Source organism: Rousettus aegyptiacus, unplaced genomic scaffold (assembly GCF_014176215.1).
Source record: "Rousettus aegyptiacus isolate mRouAeg1 unplaced genomic scaffold, mRouAeg1.p scaffold_m13_p_6, whole genome shotgun sequence".
NCBI classification, from domain to species: Eukaryota; Metazoa; Chordata; class Mammalia; order Chiroptera; family Pteropodidae; genus Rousettus; species Rousettus aegyptiacus.
The window spans coordinates 15,955,947-15,969,872 of NW_023416309.1; the positions used below are offsets into that span (position 1 = coordinate 15,955,947).

A 13,926-nucleotide genomic window follows, 5' to 3' on the forward strand; every position below is an offset into this window, starting at 1 on the left:
AATAAAGTCTCCAGGGAACAACCCTGGCCAAGCCAGAGTCTTGGAGAGACAGCGAGACCCTACCTGGGCGCAGAGGCAGAGCTGTCTCACTTTATATTTTCCTCAAGATGATAACCTTAGTCCTTGGGACACTGAGCTGGATCTCTTTGACCTCTCATCAACTCTGCATGAACCCAGGGCAGTACATGCAGTAGGAGCAGGTGGCTTCCTTGCCAACCCTTCCTTTTTCTATCACAACAAAATTGCCCCCCTGGGTCGTGGCCATCATAGTGGAGGAAAAGGAACACGGGCTAAGGAGTTGGGAGACAAGATCTGGTTCTGTCTCTGGTTGGTCAGAAAACTTTATTAAACTTCAATGTCTTCCTCAGCAAAATGGGTCTAAACCCCACCCTCATCTCCTCACCAACTGCCCTGAGAATGAGAGGAGCTAAAAGGAAAGTTCTTAGAAAACTCAAAAGGTATTGCTCAAAGTTAAAGTATTGCAGTCTTCATAAAATAAATCTCAGTCTGAGAACAAAAGACATTTTACTTCTCTCCGTGTGATTACCTTCACCTCAACTTTCCTTCAAACTCTTTCTGAAAGGACAGGCAGGAGACACATTAGACCGTTTTAAATATAAAACATGAAGATTAATGTCACCAGCCAAGGACAAGGAAAAGTGCCTCTGACATTAACAATTCTGATGGGGCTTCTTCCAGCAGCCCTGACCTTGATTTCTGTCACAATATTTTCCCTTTCCAGGCCCAGCAGGAAACAATTAATTTACCAGATGGTGTCGCCAGTGTGGGCTACTGACCATCTTCGATTCTCCTCAGCCAAGGGCCCAGCCTTCTCACCTCTATCCCAACCTCACAGAGTGGCTTAGTTCAGAGGATTTTTTCTTTTTTCTTTTTTTTTCCTTTTGAGGCTGTTCTTTTAAATGCCATGAGTATTCTGGCCTCCTCATACACATTGGATGGTGAGGCCCTGACTCCATTACATGAATGCTCTAAATCAGCAGTTCCCAACATTTTTGGCACCAGGGACAGGTGCTCCTATTAGAATCTAACGCCTGATGATCTGAGGTGGAGCTGAGGTAGTGATGTGCCTGCCGGGGAGCGGCTGCAAACACAGATGAAGCTTCACCTGCTCGCCTCCTGCTGTGTGGCACAGTTCCTAACAGGCCACAGACTATTACCTGTCCATGGCCCGGGGGTTGGAGCCTCTGCTCTAAAGAATGGAGGAGGTATCACTAGGCTGCAGCCCCCAGAGGCTGGGCAGCCCGCGAGAGGCCTCAGCAGAGGGAGGGGCCAAGACTATTACATCAGGGAAGGGCCGTCTCTATGGAAAATGTGTGTGTGGGTTTGGTACCATATCCTGTCCACAAAACGCCCCTCCATACTATACCCGTGGCCTGCATCTGAAATGTATTCTTGTCCTCTGGCCTTCTCTCCGCTAATCAGAATGGGAATACGAAGGCGAGTATCATGGCTTCTAGTTCTTATTTTTACTCCCAGTGGGGCTGGAGGTGGGCAGGGCCTGAAACTGCGCCTTTTCCTCCTTGGGAGGCAGTACGGCATACTGAAGAGGGCCTGATCTGGGACTTGGATCCCGGGGTCTCGCTCTCCTCCTGCCATCTACCAGCTGTGTGTTTTTGGACAAGCCCAGTGCTTCCCTTGCTCAGATGCAAAAATGGAGAGAACAGTACAGCCTGTTCTTTGTCAGGCGCCAGCACAGAGTGAGGGTTGACCTAGACTGTGCATGTCAGTCCAGTGTCAGCACCTTTTACGCTGGTTCTGAGATGCCTGAGGAGATATTAGGACACTTCTGGCCTCCCCCTAGGAGCCCCTCTGTCTTCCTTCCCCAGCCCAGCCCTGCCCCAGTCACCCAGACCCTCATCTAGTCTGGCCTGGTTCCTTGCTGCAGGAGCACTGGGGCTCACTGAATCTAACATCTTTCCCCCCGAACTTTAGAGAAGCACCTCCCAAACATCTGAAGATGGGTAAATCATGGGAAAAAGCAGCACCAGACCCACCTCCTGCCCCACTGCACCTCGGGGAAGCTCTCTTCCTAGAAGCATTATTGCAGAGGGACTGAGAGAGTCAGTATATCGCCATTTTTCAAATTCCCAATGAAATAAGGATCCAGGAGATGACCACCAGTGTCTGATAGGTGACAAGAGAGACCAGAGGACCTGCCATGCCCCCATGGAGCACACAGGACCACCCCTGACTACTCAGCCAAAAAGAGAGCTGAATGTGACCGAGCCTCTGGCTCAGGAAGCATGAGGACTGCAGCACGGGCTGAGCTAAACCCAGGGGTGCAATTAGCAAGATCCAGATGCTGAACGCCCAGCAAGACAACTGGGCTACCTCAGCAAATAGTCTTCGGGAGAAGGAGAACTGTGCTAGATTCAACACAACTTGAGGGCTACATCAACCAAATGCAATTTGTGGATCTTGTTTGGATCCTGGACCAACTGCAAAAAGACTTTTTGAGACCAGTGAGAGCATCTAAACACTGATGAGGTATTGGATGATGATGATGAGAAATTTACTGTTGTTTTAGGTGTAATAATGGCATTACGATGATCTTTTTGAAAAGATCCCCCTTCTTTAAGGTATGTGCTGAAATATTTACAGAAGAAATAACATGAGGTATGGGGACTTGCTTCAAAATAATCCAGTGGGGCAGGAGACTGTCGGGGAAGGTAGAGGGGATTTTGATGAAATAAGACTGGCCCTGATTGGTAATTCCCGAAGCTGGGAGGTGGACAAACAAGGGTTCATGAAATTATTCTCCCTGCTTTGAAATTTTGTTTGAAATTTTCCAAAATAATTTTTTTGAAAAGTAAGTTTCTAACTTTCAACTCAGTCAACAATACTACTTCTAAGAATTCGGCCCACAGAAATAATCCACGCGGATGAAAGAGCAACATGCACTATGGGAACAGGAAGCAATCTAAAGGGCCACATCCACGCAGCAGCACATGACACCGGGGCCCTTCTGCTTGACTCCACGTTACCCCAGCATTAAATACATTGCTGTAAAGGTTCTTCAACAAACAGGATAAAACATCATGAGCTGTAACTACTTATCAATTTGCATCTCCTCCTTCTACTAGAATGTGAACTCAGTGAAGCTTCATCCACTGGTCCATCCCCAGACAGGACATGTGACCACTAAGCACGTGCTGGCTGAGCATATCTTTAAACTGGTGAATGACATCCGGGTCAACAAGTAGGACAGCCTGTGCACTCACGCTTACACCTATGAGAGAAAGTGTGTGCAAGTGCACAAAGGCCAGAAAGAAAAAGGCAAACGTGACAGCATTGCTGGGCTGCCAGCAGTCTGGGAGACTGGGCAGGTGTCTAATGTCATCCCTCTAACAACAAACAAGCTATACATGGACCTCCTCCCTGTGTGGAACCTTACCACGCAGATGAGATTTATGCATAGTCTGAACCCTCCTTTCTGACCCACGACAGAGAAGTGACCTCTAAACTCTCCCACCCCTCTCTGCTGAGGGCCCTGAAATAGTTTTATCGCTGGGAGAAGCACAAACGCCAAGTTCCAGGAGCTGTTTTCTTAATTGCTTATTATTAAAGGATAAGTTGACTGCTGGACCTGGTGGGGGCCAGGAAAGGAAACTCACTGACTGGAGACTCGGCAGGGGCGAGGGGGGACGGTGGTGAGTGGAGCAGGAAGCCAAGGAGTCATGTGCTGTTGAGGGCTTCAGAATCCCAAAGCTGTGGACAGCTGGGAGGAAAACTTCAGATGAGCAGAATGTGGACTGGGCCTAGAATGTTCCTAGGCAAATGAGCTCATGGGAATGATAAACTCCACTTGAGCCTGGTTTCAGGTCCATGTTCATTCAGAGGGTCCGGGATGCCAACCAGACAAACAAGTGTCACCTGCACACCCAGCACCCAAGCCTGCTCTGAGCAGACAACTGGAAAGCCCCCGGGGACTTCCAGTTTGACACCAGAGGGCAGGGGTTTAATGAGTAAACAGCCAGATACCAGGGATGAGACGCAGCTGCCAATTTCCAGAGGGGTCGGTCCATCAGAAGGAAAGGGTAGAGGAAGCAGCTGCGTTCTGCAGCCTCAGCCCACTAGGGCAGCATGGACTGACTGAGACTTCAGGTCAGAGGCAACGTGCTCAGGGCAGGGGCTCGGGCTGGAAGTGAGGACTTTTGCCCCTCATCCCTGCTCTGCCAGCAGCTGAGGGACCTGGGCAACCCACTCTCCCACTCATCTGTAAAGAAAGGGGTCGTGTGCTCTCTAAGTCCCTTTAGCACTAAATCTTTGGGTCCGTACAGGGGTTTTGAAGCTCAGAGGAATATCATAGGACACCAGCCCTACAATGATTATGGGAACCTTCCCACATGTTGAGCATTTACTGTGCCTGAGCCAAGCCCTGGGCTTCTAGACCCTCGTGTGCTTCCCACACACAGCCCAGCCAGGGAAGCGGAAGGCGGGAACATAGCGGTCAGAGAAGATAAGGATATGACTGCCGGAACCCGGCTCCCTCCAACTCCCATATCCATGTTTCTGCCACCTATCAGCCTGGAACAATCTAAGTTGCGTCCTTCCCATCTACACAGGGATTGATGCTGGGCCGTGTCGACCATAATAAAGTCCACACACACACGCTGAGTTGGCCAGATGCCCCTTCTACTCAAGGCAGCTGGGACAGCTTAGATCACTGTGACCTTAGGCAGGACACTGACTCGCCAGCCAGGCCAGGTGAGTGCAGGATGATCTTGGAGGAGGCATTCTGCCTTTCTGCTTAAAGGAGACAATGACCTAGTTGCCAAAAGCTGTGATTCCCAAATCCAGGTCTGTGACCAGTTTCACAGGAATTTAGAAATATAAAGCTTTTCAAGGCCGGTCCTCTAGTCTGATGTAATACCCACTCTACTTTTCTGGTACTAAAATATCCCTTCTTTTATGAAATGTCAACTATATAGGTTTTGTAATTTTTGCTTCTTTCTTTTTCCTCCTTTCTTTAAAATGGACACATTTAACAAGGTTACACACTGGCAACCCTAGAAAGGACCTTCCCCTTTTTAAATTGCTCTGTGAAATCTCAAATGAGATTGAAGTCACTTTTAATTCTTTCTTTGTTTTCTAATGGCACTTCCAGGAGTTATGGTTAGATGACCTCTAAGATTAGTGTCCTTATAATAAGAAATACCAGAGAGCCCCACCCTCTTTCCTTCTCTTACCCTCTCTCTTTCTGTCCATACACACCCACAGAGGAAAGGCCATGTGAGGACATAGTGAGAAGGCAGCTGTATGCGAGCCCTTACTAGGAATCAGCTATAACCTTGATCTTGAACTTTCCCGCCTCCAAAACTGTGAGAAAATGAATCCCTGTTGTTTAAGCCATGCGGCCTGTGGTATTATGCCAGCCCAAGATGACTAATATACTTGTGATAACTTCTCTTCCTCTCTATGCTTCAGTCTCCTCATCTGTAAAAGTGAGAGGGTAACATGCTATGAGACCAATATTATTACCCTAATACCAACCAAAGACATCATAAGAAAAAAAAGTACAGATCAATAGCTCTTACGAGTCTGATGCAAAAATCTTCAACAAGCCAAATGCAGAAATATATAAAGGTCATTCATCCTGACCAAGTAGGATTTAACCCAAGAATCTAAGATAAGTTTAAAATCCAAAAATCAACTAACATAATACGCTATACCGAGAGAATAAAAGGCAAAAACTATATAATCATCTCAACAGACATAGAAAAAGCATTTAAAAATATTTAACATTTACTCATGAAAAAAAACAAACTAGGAATGGAAGGTGACTTCCTCTGCCTGACAAAGACTATCTATGCAAAACCCACAGCTAGCATCATACTTAATGGTGAAAGACTGAAAGCTTGTCCCCAAAGGTCAGAAACAAGACACGGATGTCTGCTCTTGCCACTCCTCACTTCTGTTCAACATCGTACTCGAAGATCTTGCTGGGGCAATTAGACAAGAAAAATAAATAAAAGGCATCCATATTAGAAAGGAAGAAATAAAACTATCTCTATTTGTACATGACATGATCTTGTATGTAAAAAATTCTGAGGAATTCACAAAAACAAAAAAGTTTTAGAGCTATTAAACAAGTTTAGCAAGGTTGCAAGACAGAAGACCAATACACAACCATAAATTGTATTCCTATACAGTAGCAATGAATAAGCTGAAAAGTAAAATAAGGAAATCAATTCCATTTATAATAGCATAAATATAATAAAATAAGAATAAAGATAACAGAAGAAGTGTAAAACTCACACTCTAGAAACTATAAAACATCATGTAAGAAATTAAAGAATACCTAAATAAATGAAAAGACATCATATGTTCATTGATCAGAAGAGTGACTATTGTTAAGATGGCAATACTCTCCCAATTTATTTACACATGCAAAGCAATCCCTATAAAATCTCAGCTGGCTTGTTTGTAGAAAATGACAAGTGTGGTACCCAACCGGAATCATCGGCATCATCTAGGAGCCTGCTAGACAACCAGACCTATAGAATCAAAAATCCAGGGGTGGGACTCAGCAACATGCTTTTAATAAGTCTCCAGGAGATCCTAAAGCTCACTAAAGTAGTGGACCCCTGCTTATAGGACGCGGTTCTCAAACTTGACTGTACATTGGATTCACCTAGGGAACATTAAAAAAAAGAAGACCTATGACCTGGCCCCCCAGCAGACCAACTAAATCAGACTTTCTGAGGATGGAGTTCAGGCATGGGTGTTTAAAGCTCCCAGATGAATCTATTATGCAGCCAAGGCAAGAAGGACTGGCTTAGAGGGTTTCTCAGGCCCCTCTGCTGGTCAGCCAGCATCTTTGAGAGTTTGGCTCTCAGTTCACTGGGGCCACCTGGTGGCTATACTGGGGAATGACTCTACATCTTGCTACTGCACCACCATCCTGGCCTTTGGAATGGGGTAGGTGGCCAGGTGGGGAGAAGGTGAGGGCCCTCCCTTAGCTCTGCTTCCTCCCTCCTCATTAGAACATTCTACACCCCAAAGGCAGCCAGAGCAACCACTGTTGAGTGTAGCCCCAACACACCGCCCTTCCCTCACTACCGCCAATGGAGTAAAGCCAACCTACCCATCCAACCTCATCTCTGACAGCTCCCAACACAACCGTGTTTGTGAGCACAAAAGCATCTTCACTGTCTCTAGCTCACTTCACACCTTTCAGCCTCCTGGCCCTAGCCCATGCAGTCTCTCCCACCTGAAGCGCCTTCCTGGGCTCTTATTATTTTGGGATTGTTCAAGCTTGGCTCTGTGGGACCTCTCCTCTCTCCCCATAGCTCATACCCCTTTAATACGCCATGTCCTTTTGTGCCTCACGAAGGACATCCATGGCTGCAGAGCTCAGAGGAGGGGTGGCCTATCAGCTTTGGGTGCGGGGGTGGGGGTGGGGTGGAGTACCTAGGATGCCTGAAGGCACTTAAGGGCTAGCAGGAGTGGAATAAAGGGGATGTGAGGAAGGGGACTCTAACAGACTGTGACCAGTGTGGGGTAGGGGACTTAGGATGCTTTGAAGCAAAGTTAGACATCCCTTTTCAACGACTTGGGCCTCCAGCTACAGCAAGAACTGGAAGCCTCGGTGCTCTGCCCTCGCTGTATCCTCTGAAAGCAGTACAGTTTTGTAGCCCATTGCTGCCAACTGGCAGCATACAAGACCACTGTGAGTGGGACCCAAAGGCAATTCGAAAGGGGATAAAATCCAGCTGCAGGCCCTGGGGAAAACTAGTCCATCTTCTAGAGTTCAGCAAAGTCCATTTTCTGAAACTCCTTAACCACCCTTCCTACCTCATATTTGACAGCCCTTCCCACTGACAGTGGACCTTGGGCGTTGCCTGACCCCAGATGCCCTGCCTCCAGGCAAGCACCTCACCTGTTGCCCCAATCACAGTCTGATCCGTAACCTTAAGCAAAGGTTGGCCTGGATCAGCCATTTCACCAAGGCCTGCCTGGGTTTAGGGAGAGCATGGGCCTAGCTTGAAGCAGCCCCTTCTCTGCAGGGGCTACAGGCAAAAGCTGTCTTTGGGAATTAGTGGCCAACAGCAGAAAACAAAAGGTTGGCACCCATGGGGGTGTTCACTCACGCCAGGCACAGTATCCTTGAAGCGCCCCGCCCTGTTCCAGCACCCTCCTTTGCCCCAACAGCCAACCTAATTCACCAGGCCAGAGAAGCACAGAATCAGGCCGGTCAGCGCGCTCCACACAGAGCCCAGAGGCCACAAAATCTAATGCCTGGCAGGTTACATGACTGGGTCAGGAGGGCCATGTGTGGCAGAATGGTGAGGACCATGGCTAACTAGATGGCACATTTTTCTAGATTAGCTGAAAATCTGAATTTTTACATAAAACCTGGACTTTTATGGAAACCTGATTTTTATAATCGAATGCTCAGTCCCTCGGCAGCATCATCTGTTGAACCACTGAACTGCCACCCTGCCATTTATCAAACACACTCTCCAGGACCACAGAGTGGCCCCACCTACCAGGTGGCTCCTGCCCGGGACCTCCAGGGTCCCTGTGAGAGAAACTGGAGGGTTAAAGCCTGGCACGGGGATCTAGGACAGGGTTTCATCCTGGATGGGCCCCAGGGCCACAGCAGCTCTTAAATATTCTGAACATCACCCCTATGCACACCCCACCCTGCACTCCAGAACCAAGCCAGGGAGAGTTGGGGCTGGATGTGTTTCCATTTCAGGGATCACCTCCACTTCCAGAAGGTGAAGAAATGACCAAGAGCCCTTGAGGGTCCCACGGGACCCCCAGCCACTTCACACCCACGGTGGCCACACCCTGGGCTGTGCACCTGGATCAGGGGTGGGGCTCACCTGGCGGTAGGTGCAGATGATGATTTCCCGCAGGTGGTAGTGCATGGGTGTCATGGTCTCACTGACTGTGTCCAGAGCTGCGTCCACCTCTTTCTTCACACGGTGCCCATCGGGCAGCAGCTGCACCACCTTCATCACCACCTGGAGCCAGAGGAGTGGGGCTGAGCAGAGAGAAAACCAAGGTGGGCAGGTGGGGCCTCAGGAACAGGCTCGCCCCACACCAAGGGCCATGCCGGCCTCAAGGCCCGGGCCCTGACCACAGAGCCCTGCCTGTCCTTGGGGTGGGGAACAAGGCAGTTCCTGGATATCCGAGGCGGGGGCTCTTAAGGTGTTTGTTTTTTTAAGCAGCAGAAACCTTGCTTCAAACAAAACCTTATCAAGAACTCTACAAAACAGACAGCTGTGTAACTGGGGCTGGTGGGGTGTATGATGAGCCTCACCCCACAGCAGCCCCCAGGCACTCCAGAGACACCCAGCTATGGGGAACCCAGTGTGGACACCACTCACCTGATGTAAGCCCCCTTTATTCCTCGGAAGACAGGCCTGTGAAGGTCGCTCTGTGGGGCAGGCCTCTTCCCCCATCGTCCCTCTCAACCACTCGCTGTGGATCCCCCTACGCATCTCTCCACCCTGTACCCCCACAGTTAGCACCAATCCAGGTCCCATCCCCTCTCATCTCCACCACAGCAGCCCCACCTCCTCCCTGGGAGCCAGAGAGGGCTTAACGTGAATACAAATGTGAGCGAGTCCCATTTGTAGAATCCCTGGTCAATCTCTTTATGACTCCCTTGCACTCAACATATATCTGATAGCTTCCCAGGTCTACAAGGCTGGCCCACACTGCCTGACCCCACTGCCTCCTGCCTTACTCATAATCCTCCCCTTAGGACAATGCCTTCCTGAAGCCCCTCAGCACACCCCCAACACCCTGCACAGTCCTTTCATAGCCCCCCACAGTCAAGGGCACCTGCTCATCCACCCATGTGCTCACTTGTTTCACATCTGCTTCCCACCAGACGGGAAGCTCCCTGACCCCTGAGAGTGAGGCCCTTCCACCCAGTAGCACCCCGTGGACAGCTGCTAAATGAACAAAAGGCCAGAAGCCCGACCTAATTCTTCTCTCAATCTGGCCACTGCCTACACACACAGCCCACTGTCCCCACCCCCACAGGTGGGTCCACGGCGGGACTATCCTGGGGAGGGGGCTCTCCCGCCCTCTAGTGCTTCTCAGAAAGGACCCACCCAGGGCTGGCACACCAGCAGGGATGGAGTTACAGCCTAGTAGGAAGAGAGGACCCACAGCCTGGGAGGACTCGGCTAACCTGGCTCAGGCCACGGGGAGAGGCTGCAGCCCAGCCGACACCCTGGACCTGGGATCTGGACCAACACCAAGCTTGAGAGGAGGGTAGACCACAGATGGGTCCCCAGGGAGGCACAGGGTTAGAACTATGTCCCACAGAGAACTCCCCAGGCAAAACGCTGCAGGTTTTTCAAACTCAATGAATTGAACTCCTAGCCTCTCCCCTAAGTTGCTTTCCCCCATGAATTCTCCATCTCCTCAGCTGTCACTACCAGCCAGAAAACCAAAGGTCACCCTGGGTACCACATAACCCCATGGCCAGTGGTCCCCAAGACCTACCAATGGAAACTGGCCCCCTCCTCACTCAGGCCCTGTCTCTCCTCTCCACTCCCTCCTCCACACTATGGGCCCCACAGAATGAAAGTCTGATCAAAACTCTTCTGCCTTTCTGCTGGCCTCAAGGTTAAGTTCAAATATATAGTATGACCCTCCAAGGTCCTCACAATGTAGGTCCCTCCACCTAGAGACCACTTCCTTTCATTCTGGCCAATCACAGCCTTAAACAGCTCCTGACCTTTCCAGACTCCTAACTTTGCACACTTGATCTCCTCTGCACACATCTCCCTCTCACCCAGTAGACTCATTCATCTTTCTAAAAATGCACTCAAATATCACTTCCTCCACGAAGCCCTCCTGGGCTCCCCTGCTGGGTTTCCCCAGCTGCACCCTCAGCCCTCAGAACCAAGGTCTATTCCAGCACTCTTCACATGCTATTGGATGTTCCCCACTGGACTGGGGAATATATAAAGAACTCCTAAAACTCAAAAACAAAACAATCCAAATCAAAAATGGACAAAGAACTTAACAAACATTTCTCCAAGACCATATACAAGTGGCTAAATAGCACATGAAAAGATGCTCAACATCATTAGTCATTAGGGAAATGCAAATCAAAACCGTAATGAGATGCCACTTCATAACTAGTAAAATAGCTATTATTTTAAAAAAAGAAAAAAGAAGAAACAGAAAACTACAAGAAGTGTTGGCAAGGATGCAGGGAAACTGGAACCCTGTGGCTTTCTAATGGAAGTATACAGCGGTACAGCTATTATGAAAAACATTATGGTAGTTCCTCAAAAATTAAATACAAGATTACCATATGATCCAGCAATTCCACTTATGGAATTGAATGGATTATTTGTACACTGATGTTCATAGCAGCATTACTCACAGCCGAAAGATGAAAATAACCCGTGTCCATCAACAGATAAATGGATGAACATATAGACACACACATACACACACACATATACATATATACATAGAACATTACTCAGTCTTTGAAAAGAATGAAATTCTATTATATGCTCAACATGGATGAACCTTGAAGATCTTATCTTAAGTGAAATACACCAAATACAAAACAAGTATTTATTATAAGTACTATATTATGTGATGCTACTTATATGTAGTATATAGAATAGTCAAATTCATACAGATAGAAAATGGAACAGTGGTTATCAGAGACTAAAGGGAGGAGGCAAGGGAAGTTATTGGTTAATGGGTACGATCAGTTTGGGATGATGAAAAAGTTCTGGCAATGGATAGTGGTGATGGCTGTACAACAGTGAGAATGTACTTAATGCTGCAGAACTGTACACTTAAAAATGGTTAGAATAGTAAATTTTATGCTAGGTATATTTTACCACTATAGAAAGAAAGAAAGAAAGAAAGAGAGAGAGAGAGAGAGAGAGAGAGAGAGAGAGAGAGAGAGAGAGAGAGAGAGAGAGAAAGAAAAAAATCAGCAAAGCGGACAGGAGAAGGAAGAGAAGAGGTCCACGGTGAGAGAGCAGCATATGCAAAGGCCTGGAAGCTGAAAGAGCCTGGCGAGTTTGAGGACCTGCATGACAGCCGGGGCGGCAGGACGGCAGGAGGGGCACATGGTGAGACTGGCCGGGTCGGCAGGAGCCAACCACAACACTGACACGAGGCAGGCAACTGCCGACTCGGAGCTCTACATTCCTCGTCTGTGAGGGGAAGACTTTGCCATCTACTTGCAAGGTGTGTGGGAAGACAACGTGTGGCAGGCACACGATGCATGGGTGACTAATTCAGAAATGTTCGTCTGTCCACCCAGGGCCCTACTGAGATGGGGGTCGGGGTGAGGCAGGCCAGGGCCCTGCTCCAAGGTCACCAACCACAGCCAGGTGCCAGCTGCCTATGAGGGGGCCGTCAATGCTATCCAGACAGGCTGGTGGCCAAAAGACTCCCCCAGGCTCCACAGTAGCCCAGTAGCAGGGTTAGGCAGGGTGAGAGGGGTCTAGGCCCCGCATCTCCAATGGTCATCTGCCAGGACCCCAGAGCCCAGCCGCCCATCGCCCTGGTTTGCTCATCTGTAAAATGGGAACAGAGAAGCACTGATGTGATGGGGGAGAGCTTGGAGACCCCCCCAGACCTGCCAGCAAGACCTGCCCTCGCCCCTCCCCCAGGTGTCCCCAGGGGGCCCCACCGGGCGTGCTCACCTCAAACTCCCCCATGGTGAACTTGGCATCAGGCACACTCACAAGCTCCTCCTCGCCCACCTCGGGGAAGCCCTGAGGGAGGACAGCTGCTGAGATGGGGAACACACCTCCCAGGCTGCACCTCTCCCTCATGCCGGGAGCCCCTTGCCAGGGGTCTGCCAGCCCTCTGCCCAGGACTGATGAAAGGGGGCTATGAGACCACCCGGGAACAATTTCTACCCCCCACACCCGCCTGGCACAGCCAGTGTCCCCAGGGACCGAGCACCCACCCTGCCTGGGCAGACACCCTGTCCTCACACAAGATGCCTCACGTACTCTGATGTGCCAGAAGGTGAGCACGGCCACCACCATGGCGGTCGTGGTTCGGCCCTGGCCACTGAGGCAGCTGAACACGAAGCCAGTGCCTGCATCCTTAGCAAGGGCAGCCCGCAGGACCTCGAGCAGCTGGTCAAAATCCTAGGCGGGGAGACCAAGGTCTGAGTCAGTGGGTGCTCCTGGCTGCACAGGCTCCTGAGGTGGCTCACCCCACAAAGGGAGTGCTCGCCGGTGCCAGGATCTGCGTCAGGCTCACCTCAACTCACTGCCCCACCCCCATTCACAGCGTGACCACCCCAGGACCAGCACGCTTGAGCAGAGACACGCACACACCCGGGGCTCCTGATGCCACCCTCTGCCAGGCAGAGCGAGCGCATGCACATGCACCCTCATGTGCTGCGCCCCCAGGCTATCCATCGACCCCCAACTCCACTGCCAGCTTGAGATGGCCCCAGCTTGAGGGCAGTCTCACCACGCAGCGGTGACCACTGCAGTGTGCAGCCACCAGGGGGCAGCAAACTACAGGTCGCCAGACCCACAGGGCAAAGCGAGGCAGGAAATCCAAGCTTGCTCACCACACATCACAGGGAACACATCACAGGCCCTGCACCCGCCCCACACAGACCCACACAGACACGTCACCCAAACAACGGACATATCATACAGACACACAACAACTCACACCTGATACACTCCAAGCACACACGGCGTCCCACAACGCCCTCCTCCACAAACCCCATACACATACTAGACCACAAAACTCCCCAAAAGACACGTTCTCCATACTTGTCCCCCAGACAAAATATACATCATAGACACCATAAAAAACATGCACCACACACACATACACACTCCACAATGACACCCCACCCACTTCAAACAGTCCCACAACAGACACACATATACCACAAACGCCACAGCCATGCTCCACCCC

At 49.9% G+C, this 13,926-nt stretch overlaps 1 protein-coding gene across 10 annotated transcripts in view; it reads right to left on the reverse strand.

Annotated features, from left to right (window-relative positions):
- The window catches only part of PALD1 (phosphatase domain containing paladin 1), an 80,105-nt gene that overhangs the window by 18,684 nt on the left and 47,495 nt on the right, over positions 1-13,926 (reverse strand). For 9 of the 10 annotated variants that reach the window (XM_016121013.2, XM_016121009.2, XM_016121010.2 and 6 more), the window contains 3 exons: positions 12,993-13,133; positions 12,678-12,749; positions 8,856-8,996 (listed from right to left, as the gene is read on the reverse strand). In XM_016121013.2, the coding sequence (XP_015976499.2) occupies positions 8,856-8,996; positions 12,678-12,749; positions 12,993-13,133 (354 nt within the window). Of the gene's footprint in view, positions 1-8,855; positions 9,017-12,677; positions 12,750-12,992; positions 13,134-13,926 lie in introns of those variants that run through there. The other variant, XM_016121016.2, reaches the window with a different exon arrangement.